General features: G+C 35.8%; 1 protein-coding gene across 1 annotated transcript; it reads right to left on the bottom strand.

Moving 5' to 3' along the window:
• Positions 1 to 376: 376 nt before the first annotated feature.
• Positions 377 to 3073, bottom strand: LOC112033400 (uncharacterized). Its single transcript, XM_024066166.2, is given in 3 exon segments — positions 377 to 2178; positions 2180 to 2405; positions 2408 to 3073. Coding segments are annotated over 3 exon segments (1983 nt in total). The 5' UTR covers positions 2781 to 3073; the 3' UTR covers positions 377 to 794.
• Positions 3074 to 26685: the final 23612 nt, after the last annotated feature.

The raw sequence follows: 26685 nt of genomic DNA, 5'->3' as shown, positions 1-26685 counted from the left end.
CCCACCTTATTTTCTTTTCTAGCTTTTCCACCTCAGCTAAAGTATCACCCTCCAATTATGCAAAGTTGCGGACTACCACCAATTGGAAAACATCAAGAAAATTGTTAAAGACAGCATATTGTGATTCACGTGGAGAGGTCCTAAAATATAGAATAAAGAGCAGGACTTACATGCCAAGTGTCCAAACTTATTATAACATGCTTTTAGCCCCCAGGGTTTAGATTGGTCATCCACTGTAAAATTGAGTCTATTTCAAATTCCAAGTGGAAGACAAATGGGCTGGGGGGAAGGGGGGAACAATTTAACTGCTAAACCCGCATTCTTTGATGATTCATATGCTTAGCATCCAACTATCCTGAATTTCCATAACAATAAGTTTACAGACACAACAAAATTTCATAATATTTTAAACAATTGTTGAGCTTACAGCTGTAAAAGAGCTAATCATAATTTACTACCTTAACACACGTTATGAAAATGTTGTGTGTATAACAATGTTGTTTCCAAAAACCACCCTATAGCATTGCGACCAACTACAGTTCAACATCAAGAAATGGGTGTTTACATGAAGGTAGGCAAATCAGGAGGAAGAAGAACAATCAACAAGACAACGCTCTGATGATTGAAAGTACATCTAAACAGTTACATAAGACAATGAAATGAAATGTATGTACACTCCATGAGAATGATTAAACAGAGAATTATAGGGAACGCTTTTTTTTTTTTTTTTTTTTGGTTTTTTGGGGGGGGGTGGGGGTGGTTGTGGTTTCAACAACAGTCTGTTACTGATTGGATCAAAGTAGTCCCTTTGCATTTCTGGGATAAAGCTCCAACCTGCCCTTGGCCTCTTGTAACAATAGGTCCAGTGTTTCATCCTGGGTCATGTTGGATTGTTTGGATGCCCATTCCAGCACAGTGAGCACCTCGGCCTCAGCAAGTTCCTTGCTGTCTGGCACATGCAACGCAATGTAGCATAGAAGAGCCAATGCTGAAATTTGAACAATTTGTTCTCCAAAATACACCAGCTGGATCAAGTGCTTTGCCCCTCCGGCACTTATTATTGCCTTTGAGTGATCAATGTGGAGGTAGTTATCTGAGCAGGCGAATTTTGTGAGGGCAATTGAAGCCTCTTTGCAAACCTCAGCTTCTCGCTCATCGAGAAGCTGCACCAGCGGGGCAATAATTCTTGTCTCTGTTGCTCTGAATGTCCTTGCCAAATTTCCAATAGCCTTGACACATGGGATAAGGAGGTCTGGGTCTTCCCTCTCAATAAGCATTAGCATTTGATCAACAACAGCTTTGCAGGCGGGTGAATTGGGCTTGAAGGCAGATCTTCTCAGTTCAGCATCTTTCTCTGCCACTGCAGTGATCTCCATCAATGCCATGGCAGAATTGTATTTAACATCATCGGGCCCTTTCTCCAGGAGAACTGCAAAGCATAACAGCGCTCTTGATTCAGTGATGCTGCGGCAAATGGCCGAGTTTTCTTTGGAAAGATGCCAAAGGGCTCTTGCTGACATTGCTTTCATGTAGGCCTTGGTAGCAGGGTCTTCCGTTTCCCTACCCTTAAGACTAGCCCCTGGAAGAGAAACATTTTGCTGATGTTGGGGTTGATGGACTTGAAGATTCTGCTTCACATTGTCGTGGTTACTGCTTGTGGGATGGCTGCTGATTTGAGTTGAACTATTCTCCTCCGGTTGGAGTGGCTTGGACTGTGACCTCATGGCCATGGTAGTGGTCACCAAATTGTGCATCTGACTCGGGCTCTTATTCCCCAAGGGGTGAGGAATTTGACCGTAAAATTGCTTGTCATCCTCGTCATGCACCTGGCTCATGTTCTTGGTGTTTGGATTATTATTGCTTGCCATGACAAGCGCATGAATTGTTGCGGCTTTGATGCTAGTAATAGCATACTTACTATGCTCTTGAACTGTCTCAAATGCAAGATGACTCACCAGCAATCGAATTATGTTGTGCTGGGCAAAAAGATCTTGGCACTTGGGGTAATTAGCCACAAGCTCCGAAACGGCCCAAGCCACAACAGCTTGCACTTTCATTGGACCTTCTTTGAGGATTTTCGCAAACACAGTACACACGCCGGCATGAATCATGTGTTCCACACTTTCAGGGTCGCGTCCCAGTAGCCCAATAGCCTTGGCAGCGTTCTCTTGCCCATCAATTTCCCTCTTTGATCAATTTTAACAAGGGTAAAACCCCGCCTTCCTCTATGATAAGCTTCCCATACCGATCATTGTCCCTAGCAAGCGAAACCAATGAGGCAGCTGCATCTGATCGGTCCTCAAGCGAACCCGTATAAAGAATCGCAATCTGTTCCCAAATCAGACACAAAATTGGCTCGTTTGCTGCTATAGGAGGCAGCCCTAAGTACTCGCCGCCGCGATCCCAGCCGGAGCTGATACTCGGAGCAGCCACGAGACATCTCCAATGGAGTTCTCAAGCTGGGAAGACATTTTGCGAAAGGCAGCAGTGGGGATGATGGTGAAGACACGCTTCATGATGCCGTTGGCACGGCATTTGAGCACAAGGGACAAGGCCTTTTCGAGGACTTGTTCCGTGTCTTCGATAATCCGCCGTGTGGGGCGCTCATAGAGGTCGGAGCTAGCTCTAGCAGCCTGGCGGAGCAGCACAGCTAGCTTCTCAGCTTTGGATTTGAGCTCCCCACAATCTTGCTTGAAAGCAGAAGCCTCATCAGCAGCCTTGCTCACTTGGTCAGCTAATTGGATCGGCTTTGCCAAGATTTGTTTCACTAAGTCCGCCATGCCCACCACGGCAGACCAAAAGTCTCTGTTGTGGTTGACTCTAGATAATACAGATCAGATCAAGGAAAGACGATGGGTTGGCTTGGTTTTTGGAATACGTTTTTGTTCCTGATAGACGGAGAGGAATTAAAGTCGTTAAATCTTCAAAGGGTGAGCTGGAGATGTGTGAATGAATTGGCCAAGTGTTTGATGATATGGGTCAGGGTTTACCTACCAACAAAAAAATAAAATAAATAAAGAGTCAGGTGAGGCTTGGAAATTGGGCTTTGATTTGGGCTACGGTTTTTTTTTTTCTTTCTATTTTGCTGGCTTTGGAGGAGAGTTAACTCTCTAATGGTGGAATGGGTCTTATTTTTATAAGGTCAAATGCGAGTTTCTTCTTATCTTTCATTTCCTTTGCCTGGCTTGGTTAATGGTTTTTTTTTTTTTTTTCCTGTCTAGTCAATTAAATGTGTTTCAATACATTAAAAGAAAAGACAAAAACCTATTTCCTATGAAGTATGGGCGGAAAAATCTGACTGGGTGTGGGTTGTAGCTTAAATTATGTAAATAGAATTAATTGAGTTTCAATAAATTAAAAGAAAAGACAATAAACTGTTAGCATCAACAGTGTTGTCCTCTCTTTTCTAACGACCTGTCCCACCGGGTCCCCTCTAGGTCCCGATGCGGTGTGGGTTGCTGATTAGCCCTGATTGGGTATTTTGGTGTAGGTTTCCAATTATATTTTGCCTTACTTTTTTATTTAAATTTTTTAGGAATCCATATATTTTTCCATTCTGGAGAGGAAGATAGAATACCTGGTCTACCAATCATTTTATTGGTCCCTTTTAATTATAAGATAAGATAAGATTAGTAATTTTTTATAAGATAAAGATGGAAATAAACATATATCGTATAATGTACTTTCGCTTAAGTGTTGGTTTGGTATATCTTATTTGACTTTTTTTGCTTAAAAAATAAGTTAAATAATGGTATAAAAATGTGATTCTTTAATAGTTTTCTTTTGCATATGAAAACAAGTTAAATAAGCTAAAAGAAATTGAGCATTAAAGAAAAAGAGCCAAACAGAATAAGCAAAATCATGTTGTTCTCCACTTGTTTACATCGATATAAAAAGAATTTGTGTGTTTCAATTAGTTTAACTAATAAAGCATTTTCTTTTCAAAAAAATAAAAATAAAAAATAAAATCTTTTGTTATCAAATAAGAGATTTAAAGTTTAAATTTTATTTACACCATTAATCAAATGGTGTCATTGTATGTATATGAAGATGATCACATCATAAGACGATATACTCTCATTTACTTTATTACACCCACAAAAAGGATAATTTGTTTTAGAGAAGGTTGCATTGATTGATGTAGGGTTGTAATTCTTAAAGAAGACACCATGAAAGTTGTCAATACTGTACCAAACTGATCATTACACTTATATGAGCATTTTTTTTTTTAATCACATAAGGATATAATTAATAAAAATCCTTCAATATTTAAGTTTTAAGAATAACCACAAAAATATACTAATCTTTGTAATCAAATGGTGCCTTTGTAAGTATATAAAGATGATCTCACCGTAAGATGATACGCTCTCATTCACTTTAGGTCACCCACAAAAGGATGGTTTGTTTTAGAGATAGTTGCATTATTTAAGTCTTAAGAATAACCATAAAAATATACTAATATTTGTAATTAAATGGTGCCTTTGTAAGTATATAAATATGATCTCACCGTAAGATGATACGCTCTCATTCACTTTATTTCACCCATAAAATGATGGTTTGTTGTAGAGACGATTGCATTGTTTGATGTAGGATTGTAATACCATATTGTACCAACCATAAAACCATTATAAATATCCCTAATGAAATGTACTTGATACCATCCTCATCTATTCATGTTATAAAATTGGGTGGGGGGTGGAGCGTGGAGGAGATGGTGACACTAATCTCCAGCAAACAAAAAGGTTTTAAAATCAATGCATGGAGGGAATGGACTAAGGAATGAGTAGGTTACCACCTACCATAATCCCCTAGTCCCCAGCCCCTAATGCATAAATTCAAAAGGAAATTATACAGTAATACAGGTATTATTAGTTATAATATTAATACCCGTAAAGTACCAAACCTTCCACCGTAACAGCCAAATTCTTGTCTGAATGTATCACATGAGAAGAAGGAACAGATTCGAAATAAAGACAGGAAAAAGAAGTTTTCCCCCCTTAATTAATTTTGTAGCTTAGAAATCTTTATAGGCGAATTGAAGACGAAAAGGACATGACTAGAAAAATACTTGATTTCTTAGAGAAGCTGTTTTCTTATCATTAATTATTGTTGTTGTTATTATATTACAGGAGGAGGAAGACTATATAGTACGAGATTAGTAGCTTAATTGATACTGCAAGCTGTCAAATTATAATAGTAAATTATTAAACTATATATATGGTTGAGAGAGTTTAGGAATCTTGTCCGGGAAATGTGCATTTTATTATTATGTTTATAGTGTCTTTCTTAACATGCACTTCGTTGTATTAATTAATTTGGTACTAATTGGGTTAACGTGATTCAGGTTATATTTTACATCAAAAGTAGAGATATTAAATAAAATTGCCTGGTCCTAGAGCTGGCAATTCCGTAGTGCTACCCACGCGTAATATTAAGCATCTTTGTTGAAAGTCAATCTTATATATATGGTTTTAATTCAATCTTATATATATGGTTTTAATTAGTTTTCGCTACTAGCTAGCTAATTGATTTGGTCAATTTATGACTTCTGACCTTTTCTTTTCTTATTGGCTGGGTTATTATGGAGATGTTTCTGTTTCTTGTAAAATAAAAAAAAAAATAAAAAAAAATTTAAGGAGTAGGTGCTTCTCTGTTACTTGGAAAATAGAAATATTTATTTAAGGATCAGTCTATAAATATATATTTAAAAAAAGGGGACGAAGAAGTGGGAGAACTGTTTGTAAATCACCTTTAGGAAACCATGAAAGACAGGTTCTGATTATTCTACACTTAAAAGGTGTTGGGCTTGTGTGTTTGAGCTAGATTGTTTTCATGACATATTTAATTTAAAAATAAATTGAGTAAAAATACAATTATACCTAAAAAAAAAAAAAAAAAAAAAAAAAAAAAAGAGAAGAAAGAAAGAAAGAAAGAAAGAAAGAAAGGAAAGCTCTAGCTGTGCTTTTGGTTTTGGTGAGACAAATAAAAGTTATAATTACCTAAAACGTACCCCTCAACATCAAGGAAGTGAAAAAGGTTTGAATCCTATTTGGGTTTACCTACTTTAGTTAGCCGGATGAAATACCAAACTTTTTCATTTTTAAAAGATAGGGCGTGGAAAAAAATCCAAGGGTGGAAGTGTAATTTACTTTCAAAAGCCGGTAAGGAGATATTAATCAAAGAGGTGGCTCAATCCATCCCCACTTACACTCTATGGGTTTTTCAACTACCAATAAAACTTTGTGAAGAACTTAATGCTATGTGTGCTTAGTTTTCGTGGGGGCAGTTAGACAATAAAAGGAAGATCCATTGGAAATGATGGAGTGTGTTGGCTTAACCAAAGAGGGAGGGAGGAATAGGCTTTAGAGAATTACATAGTTTCAATCTAGCTATGTTGGCCAAGCAAGGGTGGAGTTTGCTACAACAACATGAGTCTTTGGTGTATAAGTGCTTTAAAGTAAAATATTTACCTCGTTGTACTTTCCTAGAAGCTGTGGATGTCCCAAATAGCTCTTATGTTTGGAAGAGCTTATTAGCAGTTCAACCAATTCTAAGGAAAGGTGGTTGCTGGAGGGTAGGCAATGGGTCCTTTATTCAGGTAACCATGGACAGCTAGATTCCCAACCATCCTACATATAGAGTGCTCCCCCTGCCCTATGTGGAGGAGTGGGAATGGAAAGTATCAGAGCTCATTGATTGGAGGGTTAAAGCTTGGGATCGGGAGCTCATTATAGCTACATTTCATAGGGAAGATGCGGAAGCAATCCTTCGCATTCCGTTAAGCCACATGATGGTGTCAGATGTTTTGGTATAGCTTTACACTAAGAATGGGGAGTACACGGTGAAATCGGGATACCAATTGGCTAGGTTGATTCAAAAGTAGGAAAAGGATTCAAGGGAGAGTTCAAAGGTGGCAGGAGATTCTCAAATATGGGCACATGTATGGAAGATGAAAGTGCCAAATAAGATACGTGTGTTTGCATGGAGAGTTTGCCAAAATTTTCTGCCTACACGTGAAAATTTGATTCGTAGGAAAGTGGTTCCAAACGACTACTGTGAGCGTGTTACCAAGGCCCAGAATTAGTTCTTCACGTGCTATGGTCATGCGGAGCAGCACAAGACATGTGGGCAGGAGCTCCTGGCAGATTATAGAAGGTAAGCACAATGCAAATGGAGTTTACGCAACTGCTACAACACTTGATTTGCAGTTTTTCTGAGGAGGAGCTTGAGCTATTTTGGGTCCATTGTTGGCTGATTTGGCATCAAAGAAATACGTTTTTGCATGGAGGGCAGCCCAAGACCCATCATGAATCAACACTTGGGTAACTGGCTTGATAAAGGAGTATAAGGCATCACAGAACTAGCTGGCTGTCCATGCTTTAAGGGAGGTAGTGCAATCGTGATGTCCACCTTCAGGTACTCTGTAAAAGCTGAACTTTGATGCGGCTGTCTTCATGGATACGAAGTCGTCGGGCTTTGGTGCAGTTATAAGGAGCAATATGGGAGAAGTGATGGCAGCGCTGTCAGTTAAGGGCCTTTCAATTGCAAACAGTGAAGAAGCGGAGATATTGACATGTCGGAAAGCTTTGAAATTTGCTGTGAAAGTAGGTTTCCAAGATGTGGTGATGGAGGGAGATAATGTCACAGTAATAAAGGGATTGATAGCTACCAAACCCAACAAATCACTGCTGGGAAATATATATAAAGATGTCGAAGTCTTTCAGCTAGTTGTGTTAGACGTAGTGCTAATAGAGTTGCCCATTCTTTAGCCCGGTTTGCAAGACAACTAAGTGAGGATTATGTACGGTTGGAAGAACAACTCCCCCGCCCTTAAGGCTTTGTATTTGGACTCCTCTGTTATTAATTGAATAATACATGGTTCACGTTTGTAGTGGGCTTTTTTGTTATATTAGGTTGGGCTGTCTCCTGCGATAATAGGCCCAAGTATTTTGAGTAAGGGGAGTTGAGACCGGTCAAACTGCAACTCAATTTGGGCCGGCTTGTGCATAAACTATGCCTCGTCTGCCAGGAGTATGCTTATGGTAGGCAGAGTTGTTTCAGATGAGTCATGACATGCAAATATAATAACAACAAAATAGGGCACTCTGGGTCTTTAATAGAAAATGACCAAATAATCTCTATTAATGAAATATAATCACAATAACAACAATGACTTTTACAAAGAAAAGCAAAAGAACAAGTGGTAATATATGGGTTAATCAGAAAAGAAAGAAATTAAGTTAAGTTTGATCAGCAAGAGTAAGACCAAAGAGGGAAGTACGCCTCCTCTCAACGCAGCTAATCTCCCAGGGAAAATCCTGCCATGGAAATTAATTGCTTTGAAGGAAGTGGACCTGAATGGTTGGTGCCCAAAGGAAAATTCTTTTATTTTTTCAACAGAGAGCTGGATTTAGAGAGGGAATCAACCTATTGGTGCATGCCTGCTGGTCTCACTTTCTATTATATTCCTTTCTTTCTTAATTTTTTTACTCTGATCTTTTCTTTCTTTCTTTCCCCTCGTTTTTTCTACTTCCTGGTTTTTTCTTAGAGATTCTTGTTACCTAGATTATGATTTTTTCTCTCCCTTCAGTAAACAACAAGGATCCCCTTTTATAGTGCCTGCCATGACCGAATTTTACTGTTTTAGCCCTTAACCGCCTTTGTCTAGTCTAGGTGTAATAGCCGACCACCATTGGACTGTCTGCATGCCACTCCCCCTCACCAGACAAAGAAGGGTATTTTGTTTGTTTGTCTGCCGTGGCACCCTTTCCTGCTACGGTCTGGGTTCTCTCTCACTCTTTGCTCTCATGGCATGCACCTAGTGGTTCCAGCTCAGCTTGCCTCTTTTGGGTGGTATGTCATCCCAGCAGGACACTTCCCCCAAAAGAGCCTCAGTAGGAACCTCAAAAATAGGTTTTTCCCTTCTCCCCACAGCCAAACCATGCCCTTTTACCTCTAACTCATGACCTCACTATGTCCTATATTGCTTGGGTACAAGCTGGTGGTGCCTGGGCCTTGCGCATGCCTTCTTTCCACATGTGTCCAAAATCTGCTTGCTGCTTATTCATCCGTCATGGTCTGGAGGCTTTTCTACATAGTCTGCCGCCCGTTTTGACCCTTTTATGTGAGCTGCTTTTTGATTTCCCACTCCCCTTAGGGGGCTGGGTTTTATTTGATACTGGGCTTTACATTTCTTTTGGCCTATTTCTTGATTGCCTTTATTTCCTACTATGTAACTCTGTCATTCCTGCTATAATGACTTAATCCTGCTGGGCCTCTTTAGGCCTGCCGTTTATTTTTTCCCTAGTGGCTTAGCATGGCTATGAGTTTTCTTACTTATGGGCTCCTGTGTCCCTTTTGTTTTTCTTTGGGCATCCTCGGCCCATTTGCTTGTCTTGGGTTTCCTCAGCAATTTTCCTAACTTTGTGTTCCCATGGGCTTTTACTAACTTCATTAGGTTTCCTTGGCCCAATTACCTCATACTTATCTTTGGGGTTTGTGTGCCTGCCATCAATCCCCTACTCTCTTTGCTTGCATTGCTTTGAGCCTGCCGCGGCTCATTCTTACTTTTCTACATCATACACTGTTCATGGGTTTGCTATTTCCTATTTCTCTCTTTCCAGGCTCTTTTGAGCCCATTTGCTTCTTTAAAGGCCATTTATTTATTTTATGGATATGTGATCTATTATTCCTGCCGTTTGGATTTAATAGTTCTTTTTTTTCTATCTTTTTGCCAACTTCTTTTCAGTCTATGTTGTTGGGTTCCTTTCCCTCTCTATGACTTCTCAAAAATGGCCCTCAACAACGTTCAAAAAAATGTACCCCTAAAAAAAAAAAAAGTAGCTTTGAAAGAGTGAAATTTTAGAAAAGAAATTAAATTCTATAAGGACGTGGTGTAAAACCCATATTTTTCCCCTCCAATCCCAACATGCCATATCATCTTATCACATATTTAAGAATAAACACAATCACACTCAATTAACTCTAATACCCATATATAAATCCAAACAAATTGGGAATCTATCGAGATTCGAGATGTTATTAGGTGTGGTAGGATGTATTAAATTTTAAGTAAAATACTGATGTGGCAATCACTTATTGGATGGTGTTGTTAGGACATATGTGAATCATGTTAGGAACATATGTCATTTAAAATTGGCTTATCCTTTGATAAAATGTAATTTACTTGTATTTGGGTAAATTTAGGATGTGTTTAATACTTCAAAGAACAAAAGTTCAAGTCTAGTATTGAAGCCATGCAAATCTGTCCAATAAACAAGTGAAGAAGTGCTAATTCATTAAAACTCGATAGTTCTCAATAGCTTGCAACAGATAGCTCAATAGATAGCTATCTATCGAGAATTATGAAATTCAGATTTCCAGATCTGATTTTCGACACATGCTTATGTATTTGTGTAAGGTTTCTTTTCTCATAAGAATACAAGGAGAATACATGCAAAAGGTGGCTAATACATTATTCTCTCTGAAAGAAACTACTGCGTCTTTGCGCCTTAAAGTTTTGTAACAAGTGCTTTTTGATCTTCATTGTTAATGAAGTGAAGAACTTTGCAGCTAACATTTTATTCAAGTTGGTGAGTTAGTCATATACTAGGATCCGTGTAAAAATGGTGGCGTTTATATATTGAAGAGTTCAGAGGTTCTGAAGCGATAGAAGGTTTTTGTTGTAAGTTCATTTATAGGGATTATAGAGTCTAGGAACAAATGTTTTGTACTAAATATGAAACTTCTCTTTACTATAGTGAATTGCTTTTCGGAAAGGTTTTTTCTCCCAGGTTTTTTTACAGTGAAACTAGTTTGTTTCATTGATTTTCCTAGGTCATCATATCTTGTCTTATTTATTTTTCCGCTACATGATTTTGACATGATATTAATGTTTGTTTGTTTTAACAAGTTTTATTCATAATAAATCTAATTAACAATTTGGATTTAAAACTTGTTAATTCTATCAACCGGACTTTATATTTCCTAATAGGAATGAAACATAAATTTTACACCTCATTTTTATAGAATTTAATCTCTTTAGAAAAACTGTACCTAAAAAATTAAGCGCTAACAACATGTCAAATGAAAATTAAATGGAAGCAAACGAAGCTTGTTCACAAATATATGCAGAAAAACATGGAATGACATGATAGAGACAAGTAAAGTATATTTTGTTTGCGAAACACCCAAAAAAAAAATGTATATTTTGTCTGCTTGTATATTCTGCAGGTAACGTGCGTACGTATGTATGTTCATCAATGGTAGGGAAAAAGACAAACTCTAAAAAAACAAAAACAAAAACAAAAACAAACGCAAGGAATTTATGAATATACTCCATAGCTCCGAAGATTACTTCAGGCCGATCGAGACATTAATTAGTCTAAGAAAAAAGCGTAACGAAATGACAAAATATGGCAGTCAATAAGGCAATAGCTCTCAATATTAGTATAATCTTTTTATTGACTCGATATTATAAATTAGGAGTAAATTAATGACATGGTTGATTTAATGACTTAAAGGAGGTGAAATTAAAAAATAAAATAAAATTCTGTATTTATAATATTTTCATAACAAATTTTAAATAAGAGCTTGTTACTGGCTATTATGATCGGACAAAAAAGTAATTTAAATAATGAATTCAAATTAGAACCGATAATAACTTACCACTTGAGATTTATTGTGAAAATATTATAGAGATATAAGTATTATCCCTTTTGAAAAGAAATGGTCATGAAGTCTTACCCCATTTTTAAGGCACCGTGTAGAAAGATCCAAGTCTTATCCTTTTTGAAAAGAAATGGTCATGAAGTCTTACCATTTTTTTTAAGGCACCGTGTAGAAAGATCCTTTTTTACGCATTATTAATTTAGTATTTTTTTTATTACGCATTATTAATTTAGTTTTTTTTTTAATTGTTAGAGTCATATTTTTTATATATTAGCTTATCTTTTGATAAAACGCATTTTACTTGTAGTTTGATATATTTAAGTTGGGTTTAATGTATCAACAAGTATGTAAATTTACATCCTAAGTGGTATCTTTAAAGACATGAAGATTGATCTAAGAAATAAGTGAAGAAAAGAAATTTCAGTATTTCTTGACACTAGTCTCAACACTAGCATCTGTCTTGATTTAATGAAAAAGCTCAACACAAGCTTGATCTATCAAGACCTACAATTTCATAATTCTCAGATATGAATTTCGGCTCATGATGACTTGGATTATTAGGGTTTTGTTTTTTACAACTCTAGACCATATAAAAGGCTTATTTTAAAGTCATCAAAGATATAGAGACCTAATTAGAGAACTCATACACTCTGTGAGAAGCAACTGCATTTGTGTGCTTTATGGTTTTGTAATCAAGTGCTTCTAGATCTTCAACGTGCTTTGAAGGGAAGAACTTTGCAGCCAACAACAATCTTTCAGTTGCATGGAGTTAGACACATACTAGAATTTGTGCATGTGAAGAAGTCTTCTACAAGAACAAGTCTTCTACAAAAACAAGTCCAATTGGGGATTAGTGGAAAGGTTTAACTGTAAATTGGTATTTTAGGATAATCCAAGGTAGTGGTAAGATTCATTATACTTGTAACCGTTTGTTTTTTATTAGTAGATTCTTGGAAGTGGTGACCTGAAATTCACTCGGTGGAGTTTTTGCTTTTCAAAAGGTTTTCTCCATTTGTTAACAAATCACTGTGTTATTTTATTTTCTGTTATATATGAGTTTATTTGATGATTTGTTGGTGCCTCCACGATTTGTATGTAATTTTACTTAATTAATCAATTTGGGTAATTGAATTAATTAACTATGGTCAATCTATAACCCAACAGAAACACATTAAAAGAGTACTTGAATTTGATTAATGAGATTCATCCTTGTACAAAGTATTAAACAAGACACGGCTTGTGTCTAGTGCATTGATGCACTGGACACATTAGAATACGTACACTTGTCTAAAATTGGATACAAGCTTAACCCATTTAACTATTGTCCACAATGCATTCGATAACAATTCATTGGTTAAGGATTAATAAATACTCAATCATGAGTTGTAATGCATAGTTTTTGAAGAAAAAAAATATATATATATATATATATTTAAATAATTCATTAGTTTACACACACAAATTTATTGTGGTTGTGTGTGCATTTTGGATATGTGCGTGTAGTTTGATTTTATTTTTTGAAAATAAATAAAAAAAGTTATTTAATGAAACATTAAATGAATTTTAACCATTGCCATTAGGTCATTTATTAACAAAACTTTTATGGATAAACATGAACAAAACTCATTTTACAATTGTGTCAAAACTCTTCAATTATAGCATAATTTCCTCGTTAAACGTGGTTGGCAAACAACATGGCTAGAACTAGTATTTTAGTTGGGGTGGCACAAGTATGAACCAATAGAATTTTTTATGAAAATCTAAACTAGCGTCAATTTGATATACATTAACAAAATATCAACAAAAGAAAATATACAACATAATTATTTTTAATCGTTTGCATTTAAAAAAAAAAAATTAGTTTTTTAATTTTATTTTTTATAATCTACGAATCAAATAAAAGTAATATCTATTATCTATTTCTATATGCAATATTCTTCAAATAGAAAAACTAAATAGTGTTGCCAAGTAAAAAAAATGAATAAAAAAAGCACAAACAAGTCATTTAGGTGTAGCCAAATAACATCACGATTCACAACAGCATCCAAATCTGAAAGTACCAAACTTTAAACTTTGGATTTCAATCAGAATACAACCAAAGCTAGACAGGTTAACTATAATACAGTGCACAAAAGATCTCATCATACACAATCATAGAGATAGGTTAGCTAACAAATTCTTTTGCTTGGTTATTTGCATCAATTTTTTATTTTTGAGGGGCTCAAGTATAGTTATTGTGGGCCCAAATTTTAAAATATTTAAAGTTTCGATGATTTCTCAACTTTTCTATAGTTAGTTCCATCATGGATTGAAAAACTCAATGTAGTGGTGATCTATAAATGAATTGGCAGCATTTCTTAAGGCAGTTAATACCTTCAATACAACAACGAACACCAAGTAAGCAGCCAAAATGGCAAAATACCCATTTCGTCTAAAACAAGTAGTAAAATGCCCCTGTTTAGAAACTATTTAGGAATATGCCCCTATTTTAAACTCAATTTTCTAAAAATCGAGTTTCAATGAAAAACTCGATTCTCCCAAAATCAAGTTATAGGCAAAAAAACTTGCAAAAACTTACATGGAACTAATGGAACTCGAGTTCCATGAACTTGAGTTCCTTGAATGGAACTCAAGTTCCATGTAAGTTTTTGCAAGTTACTCAATTTTGGGCGAATCGAGTTTTTCATTAAAACTCAATTTTAAAAAAATTGAGTTTAAAAATAGAAGCATATCCCTAAATAGTTTTAGAACAGGGGCATTTTGCTGGAACTTTTGGGCAAAAGGGGTATTTTGCCATTTTGGCCCCAAGTTAGATTAAGTTTTTAATAATTAAAAAGTGTTTATCTTTTTGTTGAGATGGGGCATCATCATAGGTGTGGGTTAGCACTTACCAGTTTATTTTCAATTTCTTTAATTATCTATTTGACCAATTTAATCATTGAGAGAGAAAAAGAGAGTTAGGCGTGATCCAAAATTAAAATTTTATTAGATATATTATGCAAAACAAACAATATATACTTTTATTTTAAATTTTTAACCCCAAGGGAAGTGGTTTCAAAGGCCTCGTGATATCTTGGAATTCAAAATCTCTTGTCAACATTAGCCATTTCTAAGGGATTTTTCTTTGTAATAATTTGATGTGTGTGAAATGAGGGGACTGCATACATCTATGGAAATAGTTAGACTCTCTCAAGGAGGTCTAAATACCTTGATTGTTAAAATAAAAATAAAAATGGAGCCTTCTTTCCTAAAATGGCCCCGTCTTTGGACATGATCCATGTAAGGCTTAATAAATAAGTTGTCTTGTGTTGGGTACATGCTTGATCCATTTCAATCTGTTTATTAAATAATTGTATATATTGGGTTGACAAAGACATGAATCATTTAAACTTGTTAAAAATAATAATAATAAAGACCCAAAATGATTAACATAGCTTTATATTTTATAAGCACATAAAAATTTATAATAATTTTATTTAAACAAATACATTCTATTTCACAAGGAAAAAAAAAAAAAAAACACATGCTATAGAAATTAAATTTCCTCTCACATAATAGTAGGTTTCATTAATTAAATTTATAATATTCGAGATCTATTATTCATAGGAAACTTGTCCGATCCTTCTAAAGAAACTAAAAAAAAAAAAAAAAAAAAAGCCCATAAGTGATGAATGCATTATAGGCCCATATTTGAGACAACTGATTGGAAATTTATAAGCACATTCTAATATAAGCTCATGAGTGTAAGATGAGAGCATATTGTAAATGGACCAAGCCCTATGAAACAAGGGGCAAGGCCCATAAGGGAAAATGGAATGGATTTTGTAATTGGGCCTTTGTTAAAATGAACTTAAAGATTATCTTATGGACAGAAGCTTTTAATTTGGGACTTGTGCTTATCTTGAGAATGTCTAGGAGGACATTTTCCATATGCCACGATGTCTAACTACCCAACTAAAGAGGAGACTAACCACGCTTCGATCGAAGGAGTGGTTCGCTTGCTTTTTCCCACATTAATGGATGCTCTAGGTCCATGGACCATCGCAAGAGTTAACAACTTCCCTAAGGAAGGAAGTGATGGATCCTGGGAGGATCATGAGTGGACCAATGAAAAAGGACAAGTTAGGTGCTCCCCAACTCACATTTGGATGTGCAAGACCCCAATTGACCCACCGATGAAGGGCGATACTTTGTCTTAGTTGATGATGATGAGGACGAGAAAGGCGACAACATAAGCACTAGACTGATAGTGACCACGATTGGTCTATTAGAGAAGAAGATTACACCTTTTTCGATCAAGAAGACACTCAAGAAGACTTAGCTGAAGCAATACGCATGTGGAGTCCTATGGAAGATGAAGACTGATCCATGGAGTTGAAGACCTTGTTCAAGGAAGGGAGCAAGGGCGACGCTACCAACGCTTAGGAGGAAGAGGAGCATAATAAAGAGCAAAGTGATCCATCTACATTCATTATACCTATTGATGGGCACCTTAGCATTTGTACTTGGGTTGATTTTTCTAAAGTCATTGGGAAAATGTCATGTACTGCAAGTTCTGATGTACTTTTAATAAAATGAATTCTAAGTTGACTTATTTTGATGTGTCATATAATATTGAAATTCTGCACTTAAATGATTCCAATGAATTTGAAAATGAAATTAATAAACAATTGAAAAAGAAAATTGAACCTATGGAACTAATGCTTGAAACTCTTAAATTGGGCAATGAGAATCCATGCTTAATTAAAATTGGCTCCACTTTTAATGAACAAGAAAAGAAAGATCTCAAAGAACTACTCATTGAATTCCAAGAAGTGTTTGCATAGTCCTATGAAGATATGCAAGGGATCAATCCAGAGATATCATAGCACCATATTAACCCTCACTCCCATACAGTGCCTATCAAGCAAAAGTTGAGACACATGAGAACCTAATGACTCATTAAGATCAAAGAAGAATTTACCAAGCAATTGAAGTAGGGTTCATCAAACCTATGCACCAAGCTAAATGGATGGCCAATGTTATACCCGTACCTAAGAAGGATGAAAAGGTTAGGATGTGTGCGGACTTCAAAGACCAAAACAAAGCATGTACTAAGGATGACTACCCCTTCTCCCATATAAATGTCTTAGTAGATAACACCGCTGTCATTGATGGTTTCTCCAGATATAACCAAATCAAAATGGTTCCTGAGGACATGACCAAGACCACCTTCACCACTAAATGGGGGATCTATTGCTACACAGTAATGTCATTCGAATTGAAGAATGCAAGGGAAACTTAGCAAAAGATGGTCACAGCCTTGTTACATGACATTATAGTGAAGTCAAGAGATAGAGAAGGCCACATTGTCAACTTGAGGAAGTTTTTCGAAAGGATCAAAGAATACAAGTTCAAATTGAACCCTCAAAAGTGTACCTTTGGAGTAACCGAAGGGTAGTTACTAGGATTTCTAGTGAGCGATACAGGGATCAAAGTTTTGATCTATCAAAGATCAAAGTTATTTTGGACATGCCTCAACCCAAGAGTGAGAAGGAGATAAAAGGATTTCTAGGTCAACTACAGTACATTAGCCGATTCATGTCAAGCTCACTATTACTTGTGAACCATCTTCAAGCTATTAAGAAAGAATGAACCCCACACATAGAATGAGGAATGTCAGAAGGCCCTTGAGACCTCCTCAACTCACCTATCCTAGTACCTCTAGAGCCTTGGAAATTTTGCTCCTCTACCTATCCATCATAGAAGATGTTGTAAGGAGTATGTTAGCCCAAGAGGACAATGGCAAGAATGAGAAAACCGTGTATTACCTAAGCAAAAGGCTACATTAATATGAGAATAGGTACACACCAATAGAAAAGTCTTTCTTTGCTCTTGTGCGGGCCGTATAGAAATTAAGACATGTTATCCTACCTTTCCAAGTGTGGATTCTACCCAGAATGGACCCCCTAAAGTATTTGTTCGAGAAACCCGCCTTAATTGGAAGATTGTCAAGATGGCTAATCCTATTAGTTGAGTTCAATTTAAAGTATGCGGCAAGGAAAACTATCAAAGGGAGTGCCATATCAGACTTTTGTGCCGAAAACCTCATGGAATGAAAAGGTGGTAGAGAAGACTTTCCAGATGAGGATATATTGAACATAGAACTTGAAGCATGGAAGATGTACTTTGATAGAGCAGTAAATCAGTATGGGAATGGGATAGGAGTGTTTTTTTATTATCCTTGATGGCTCACACATACCATGGCTGTTGAGTTGAACTTTGAGGCAACCAACAACATGGCATAATATGAAGCGCCAGAATGAAAGCTCTGCATGAGCTAGGGGCAAAGGAAGCAAAAGTTTATGGGGATATAACGTTGGTTATAGCTCAAGCCCAGAAGTTATGGAAGATGAAGGAAGAGCATCTCAAACCATACCAATAGTACTTGGAAAAATTGACAAGAACCTTTGATAGGTGTTGTGAAATTTTAATGTACTCGCAAGTGCACGAACCATACCAAAGTATAGTTTGACAAGAACGAGTTCGAACCCACAAGGACTTGTATGAACGTAGGAAAATTAATCAAATCTTAACCAAATTAATCCTGGTCTAATTTAATAAAAATTGGTTGTTTTGAAATTAAATAAAGCTAAGTAAGAATTAATAAGCAAAGATATTATTGAAGAAGTAAAAAGCTGTAAACAATCAAGAGAAATGAATTAAGGTTTTGGAATCCACCTTGTTAATTCATATCAGCATATATTCATGATCATTAATTTTTCCCAACCACTGCATGATAATCTAGAAATCAATCTTGCTATCATGGAAAATATTTTCATTAAAACCTCTATTTTAAAAATCTAAAACATGTTCTTCTTCGCTTTTTAGTTATAAAATCAAACTATCAATTGTATCCATTGACAAACAAATCACGAGATATCCAATTTTAAAATCAAAAAATAATAAACCAAGCATTCAATCAATTTAGATCAATCCAAAATCATGAGAAAAACATGATTGGACTCATATTAAGAATCCTATCCTAGTCAATTGATATAAAGAAAGAAAAATTTAAATCATTAAAGAACAATTACTAGGGGAAAAATTAAATCACATAAATAATACCGATAATCTTTAATAAGGTTTCATCATCAACCTTAATTATAAATTTAGCTTCTCATAGTAATTAAAATAAAACACAAAAATAAAATATTAAGCATTAAACTAGATAAATAAATAAATAAATAAAAAATAGTCATAGTGCTGTCATGAAAAAAAGTTACATAGAAGCCACATGTGGCTGCTAAGCTGCCTCTACATGCTGCACGTTCAACCCCTAGCAATCGAAAAACTTCTATATGTTTCAGGTGTATGTTTCTTCGCCCTCACATAAGGGTGGACCCCACAAGTGTGGGGTCCACCCTTATGTGAGGGTGAAGAAACATACACCCGAAACACACAATTCCCTCTCCTAGCAATCCACCTCTATCTCCATTACAAGTTTTCTATTTGCTAATATATATATATATATATATTATCCCAAAAACACACCAACCTATGGCACTTAAAAGGGAGAAGTCGCCTGACATATTCCTAGTACAAGTCGGACAAGGAGTTTATTAGTTGTAGGCCACACGTCCCGAACTTTTTTATTAATTGTAGGCCACGTCCAGGACATTAGACTTGGGCCTCCATTCTCTTTCTTTAATTTTTCATCTTTCTTTTCTTTTATTCTTTCTAAACCTCACACCTCAACATTAGGCTTGGGCTTTCTTTCATTCTTTTCTTTTCTTTTTCACTTTCTTTGCTTCATTGGATTTCTTCAAGGTTCGGCTTGACTTTGGGCCCATCTAGTAGCATTTAACTTCCACGTGAATTGCTTCTTCAATGATTTTTCTGTTCCTTCTCATCCACTAATTCCCTTTATCATGTAAGCCTTTATCACCTATGAAACAAAGATTATTTATAATCAATCACAAAATTGCATAATAATGAGGCTAAAGATGCAAATATGAGGATACTTTATTGTATATATTTCATGCACATCGGTAGGATTTAGTAAACCATCATCCCAAGAGTTCAGAATAAATTTGCAAATGTTTTGGCTACTTTAGCCTCCATTGTTGAAATACCCAATGGAGTGTGAACATGTCCTTTGGAGATTGAATAGAAATACCAAGTGGTGCACAAGAAGAAGGAAGACCTAGTCATACTAGCCATAGAAGAATAGGAGATTCCTTGGTACTATGACATCCTGAAATTCTTAGAATTAGGAATTTATCCCAAGAAGGTTGACAAGAAGGAACGGCGTTCAATAAGGATGATGGCAATGCATTGTATCCTATGTGGAGGTCAACTTTATAAGAGATCCTACTTTTGCAAACACCTTCATTGTTTGAAGAGATGTGAGACTAAAAGAATCATGGAAGAAGTCCACGAAGAAATTTGTCGCTCTCACATGAATGGGAGGATTTTAATAAAGAAGCTCCTAAAAATGAGGTATTATTGGATTACAATGGAGACCGATTGCATGAACTATGTCAAGAGTTGTCATGACTGCCAGACACATGCCAATCTGAACCATGTGCCACTCCCACATCCCCCAAACAAAAGGAGGACCTTCACCACCAAGTTTTGAAATTGAATCAGTCTAATAGCATCTAATGTATTGTAGCATATTTAGTTGTGAGAACAATCAAATTCAACTTGATTATGATTTAGACCCCAAGTTACAATTATGGCTATTGTTATTTTTAGGCTAATCTATCAATTTAAGGTCCAATTGTGTACATGATTAATCAATTAACATAAGCATGCTTGTAAAAACATTTAAAAAGCAAAAACAAAAACCAAAAAAAAAAAAATCAACACAACTAAAGAAAAATAAACACTCACAAAGACATCAAAGTGTTTATGAAAAGGAAAACCCGATCACCGAGTGTAAAAACCTCTCCCTAGACTCACCACTGAAACCAATCCATTATAGTAGACATTTGTAGTACAATTTACTCACAAAACCCTCCAAGTAATGTAGCAAAGATGTGCTCAAAGCCGAAACTCCTACTCGCAACTGACTCCTCAAGTCCTTTCTCTACTTTTGCATCTAGATTTGCAATTGAGCCTCAATTGAAACTTCAAGCTTCCATGGCTTATTCTATGGTGACTCCAATGCTTCCCAAAACTCCAATCAATACTCATAACTCAGAGGTAGCGACAGGTGTGATGGGTATGATCTCCTCTCTTGAAATTTGGCAATGGTGAGAAGTAGAAGGTAGAGAAAATGGATAGTGTTTGGCTCTCAATTTTTGTTGGATTTCTCTCCATCTTTTGATGGGAATTTTGTTTTAATTTTGTGGGAAATTGGGTATTATAAGTTGAGCAGAGTCTAGAACAGCATGAGAGTTCATTACAAAATTCTCTACAATTTTTGCGATTTCAATCGAATAAGTGTCCCATGAGATCATTGCCTTAACTGCTTTTCAAAATGCTATCACCTTCCATTTTGCTAGAGAACTTCTCCACTTTGCTCGACCGAAACTCTAGCTTTTACAACTTCAATTTTAGCACTTGAAACTTCAACCCAATTACACATAGGCCCACAAAATACAAAATTACAGAATATTTCACATTTTTAATTATGAGAAAACTTTGGTACGGAATATACCAACACACTAGAAACCTAACAAGTTGTGATTCAACACTGTAATTCTACAAAATTTTGGGTATCCTACTATCCAATCCAAATTTTCAAATTAATCTTAGAAGCATGTAAGGGTTAAAAGATATGTAAATTTGGTAATTGTGGACCACAATTACCAAATTTACATATCAAAATCTTCCACATCAGGGTCCATAGAAGATTCCAACAAATATGTATCCAACTCAGATTTGCTTTCCACACTGTCCTCATCCGCCAAGTGTTGCTTAAACCTATTGTTATAACTTTTAATGCGATCAGACAATAAAGCATTACCAACACTTGGCCTGGAGTCCTTAGACAATGAAGCACTACTACCACTAGAACTTGAAGCTCCATTTTGACCCACTCTCTCCGCATACAATCTCTTCATTGCATCCCGAACCTTTGAGCTCATCACATCCCCCTTGTCCTTTCCATACCACTCCCTAAACCAAAACTTTACATACTTCAATCTATACCTTGGGTCAAGGACAACAGCAACAAAAAACATCAAATTGCTATTATCTATACTTTCCCAATACTAATCATATTTTTTTTTCATCTCTACCGCCATACTCTTCAAAAATAGATCCCCATCAACACTACACAACTGTTGCAATTGATCTTCAATGCAAATTAGCTCATGGAAGTATGTATTAGAAGTGACAAACAAGGACCCAGAAAATCTAAGTGTCGCCTCATAAAATATGTAAAGAAATTTCACAAAGGTCTTGACATTTTCCCAATCAAGATAGTTAGGAGGACCAATGGGCTTTTTCCCATTCCCATCTGCTTCACAAAAATAAAGTTTGTAATGCCCATCCTCCTCTTCCAACCTATCAAATGCTCTCACAAATTTCAAAGCACAATCTAACATAAGATAAGTGGAATTCCACCTTGTTGGCACATTAAGGGACAACAAACATTTGGCTTTGATTTTCTCATTTTCAACACATTCTTGAAACTTCTCAAACCTTACAGGAGAAGCTCTCACATATTGCACCGCATTCTGAACTTTGGCAATTGATTCATGAATGGACTTCAACCCACTTTACACTATCAAATTCAAGATATGCGCACAACAACGCATATGCATGAACTCACCACCCAATATGCTACTATCTCTTTCTTTTGTTTTCTTCTTCACATAATCAATTGCCACGTCAGTAGAACTAGCATTGTCTATGGTAATTGTAAACAACCAGTCTATACCCCACTTCAACAAACATGACTCAACCGCTCTACCTATGGTGTCCCCTTTGTGATTAGCTATAGGGCAAAAGTTTAAGATTTTCTTTTGGTAAGTCCAATCCCTATCAATGAAGTGTGCGGTGACTACCATTTAATTCAAGTTTTGTATGGATGTCCAAGTATTCGTTGTCACACAAACTCGTTGCCCAACAAAAGCCCTTCTCAAAATATCCACCTCACTAGAATAAATCTTCATATAAGCCCTTGCAATGGTAGTGCGATGGGGAATAGGAAACCTAAAATCAACTATTTCCATAAATTCTTGAAAGCCTTGATGCTCCACAAATTTAAAAAGCAATTCATCAATGACAATCATCCTTGCCAACACCAACCGTATCCTCTCTTCACTATAATTTGCATCCACTAACACATTTGAACCACTTTCCCCTTCTCTCTTGGCTTGGAAAGACAAAGTTTTTTTCTTATTATCACGAGGAAAAGGCCACTTCTTACACACCTTCATGTGTTGCAACATGCCTGAAATACCATTTTTCTTACCATCACACTTATATTGATTTTTACAATACTTGCATTCAAACCTAGGATTATTGGGATCAGAACCCGCCAACTTAATGAAGTGCTCCCATACTATAGACGGGTCCTTATCACCTTGTTTAGGTGATAGTGGGGGAAGTGATGCACCAAGTCCAATTGGTGCTGCAAGTTCAGGTGGGTTAGGGTTAGCACTACCAGGACTAGGAGGAGGTGAGTTAGGGTCTCCAGGTGCACCAAATCTAGGTGGAGCATCGACATCCATCTAATAAAAAAAATTTCAACCAACAAAAAAACAAAATTTCCACAACAATATCAAAATATAATTAATCGATTTAGTTACAACAATAACAAAGTAACAAATTAACAATCATTAGTCATTACTCAACAATTTATGTCACTAATATTAACAAGGAATTTATTATATTGTTCCCAATATAAATATAAAATAAAATCTAATTTTATATATATAAACTTAAAGCGGTTGTTACTAAGTACTAAAAATTTAAAATCAAAATGCTGAATATAGTGAGTGATTAGTGATTACCTCTCCGTGAATGATTGAAAGCGTGAACTCTCTCAATCTCTGTCTCCCTCAAAAATTAAAATGCTAAAGAAAAAAAAAAGGTTAGTACTTAGTAGACTAACAGTTACTATAAACTTACTAAGTAACAACTAAGACTAATGACATAGTTTATACTATTACTATAAACTTACTAAAGTAACAACATAGACTAATGACATAGTTATTTTATATTATATTATTTTTTTAGGGGGGTAAAAAAAAAAAAAAAAAAAAAAAAAAAAAAAAAAAAAAAAAAAAAAAAAAAAAAAAAAAACGTTAGTACTTACTACTTAGTAGACTGTGACAAACAAGTATTGAAAAATTGATTAAAAAAAAAAACATTTTGGGGGTAGGATAGAATATCATTTGGGGGTAGAATATCAAGTGGTTATTAAAAAAAACTAATTAGAAGATTATGTACCATATTCCATTAACTAAAAACTAACTAAATAAATTAACTACACAGTAACCATTCGTGCATGTGACTGAAATTATTCTTCAAGAAAATTATGTACTGTATCTATTTCCCAAAAAGAATACTACAAGCTTCTTTCTTTCTTTTTTGAGAAAAAGAATTCTACAAGCTAGATGAGTATGACTTAAACTCAAACAAGTGCTAAAAAAGTGATAAAAAAAAAAAAAAAAAAAACATGATAAGCTTATGGCTTTGTTTTTGCCGAGAGGTGAGAGAGGAGAGGGCCCTCTGCAAATCACTCACATCTAGCTTTATTCATATATATATATTACATACCTCTAAATTTTTTGCAAGTTGCTACTTTCCCTCACAATCTGAGATGGATGACAAACATTTAATTGGATAAATATCTTTACTGGAAGTTCAGATGACAAGCATTATAACTATAAGCAAGAGAGGAAGAAGGAATCCGGTTTTGTTATGCCATGGGCTTTAGAGTTTAGATGACTTCACATGTTCTTTGGTATTTATTATTGTATTTACATTGCCAAAATGATTTATGCAAAACTATAACACAGGATTTGGTTTTTATATGTAAGAGAGGAAAGGGGTTTATGGCTTACTGGTGGTTTGCCACGAGCCCACGATGAGCTGGTGACTGTGAGCGCCTGCTATTGCTGTAGAGGCTAGCTAAGCCGAGTGGCGAGAGCTCAGAGGCGAGGCGTCAAGCCGACGAGAGGCGAGAGCGAGAGAGAGAGTTAAGGGTTATGAGAGAGAATATAATGAATTTATACTTAGGGAAATCTAAAAACCTAGCATAAAACAGTGCCATTTTTGTTTTGTGTTTTGTTTTTAATATATAATAATAATAATAATAACCAATACGACGATGTTTTAGTAAAAACATTTAAAATGAATAATGGGTAAACGATGCTGTATACAAGATTTGAAAACTATATCTGTTCATCAGTTCAGTTCGGCTTTCACTTGATGCTGGATTTCCTTCTCTAATGTCTTCATCGCATTGGCATTAGAACTCTGTTCGCGTTCCGATCGCCGGCATTGGCTCCGTCAGTCGATGGTAGTGGCAGTGTGGGAAGGTCGGTGCCGGTCGGTCTTGTCGGTACCAGTGCTGGTTTACACAGTCCTACTTATGAGGACAGGCAAACCGAGCACGTTTAGTGGGTTATAGGTCGTGCCCAAGGACGAACAGATACCCGAGGATGGTTAAAGGGATTGTGTAAACCTAAGTCAATGGGCCGAGGAGCCGAGCTGCCTTGGGAGAGCTACAGGGAGTTGACTATTCTGGAAGGATAAGCTTTAGGGAAGGTAGCATAAATGATCTAACAACAAAAAGAAGAAATATTTGAGAAGGAGACTGTCACTACCACATTAAATGCATTGCACCAAATGAACTGATCGCATTTATAGAGAAATGACACTTGAACATTGTCACCTCGGCTTATAGCTCCTCACAAAGCTTCCAGGAGGTCCTGATGGGACAAGCATCTAAGAGATTTCCTAAAAGATCAATAAGTGGAAGGCTGAGATGTAGGAATGAGATGCAAGAGTGAGGGACTATATAAGGAAATGACCACTAGAAAAATGAAGCATGTAATCTAAGAAGGAAGAAAAAAAGAAGAACACATTGTAGACAGATAAACTTGCTTAAATATAAGAACATCTCATCCTCGAACCTATCCGAGGAGCATAATTTCCATCAATTTGCATTCTTAATCTTATTGGCATCGATCCTATCTACTAAGGCCTACATAGGAAGTTTTCTTGTAAGATCCATTCTCAAACGAATGCATTGTTTTGGACTTGTTAGGCTATCATCCACTGTTCTTGGTAGGCTGAAGTTCAAATCACAGTCCTTATAGTCCCCATACTTTTTATTTTATTTTAATATATATACACCATAAGTTTTGAAACTTATTATGGTGTTCATTCCATAAAAGATTGCTATTTGGCAAGGCATCAATTGATTTGTCCTTTTTTTTTTTAATATAAATATATGTATGCAAAAGTTGAACTTAAGGCCTTTATTGGAGGAGAGAAGCTTTTACCACTTGGGGTAACCAATCGGTTCAATCCCCACATTTACAAACATCTTAACACAATGTCTTCCCTTTCTTTTTTTTCTTTTTTTCTTTTTAGCAACCCAAGTTCAGAATGGCCCAATTTAAGTAAGATAATAATCTTAGGGGAAATGAAATTAGCTGGAGTAGTACCTGGGATCCACCCATCCCTCTTTTGTGAAGGGTTGTGTCGTTAATATCCAGCTTTATGTCAGTATTTTTGCCAATCTTATAGATTGTGAGGTCAATTTTATACCATATCCTTCTTTTTCTCCTATTTATCTTTTTTTTTTTTAATTAAGTGGAACCCACATTATTTTAAACTTAACAAGCACCACACGGTACTTGTTAACATTTGCCTAATAGAAATTATATTTGTTTGGAAAAAAAAAAAAGAAGACTCAAGCTCAAGACCCCTGGAAAGCATAAACTAAGCAGCCAAACTTCTAGCGACAAAAGCAGAAGAATAAGGGTACACGTATGTAATATGCAAAGGAGATGTCTTAAACATGATTGCTCCACTTCAAAATGCTTAAACACCACCTTATTC

Source organism: Quercus suber, unplaced genomic scaffold (genome assembly GCF_002906115.3).
Source record: "Quercus suber isolate HL8 unplaced genomic scaffold, Cork oak 2.0 scaffold_639, whole genome shotgun sequence".
Classification (NCBI taxonomy): domain Eukaryota; kingdom Viridiplantae; phylum Streptophyta; class Magnoliopsida; order Fagales; family Fagaceae; genus Quercus; species Quercus suber.
Note: the sequence above shows the minus strand (reverse complement) of the source record. Positions and strands in the feature narration are given on the sequence as shown.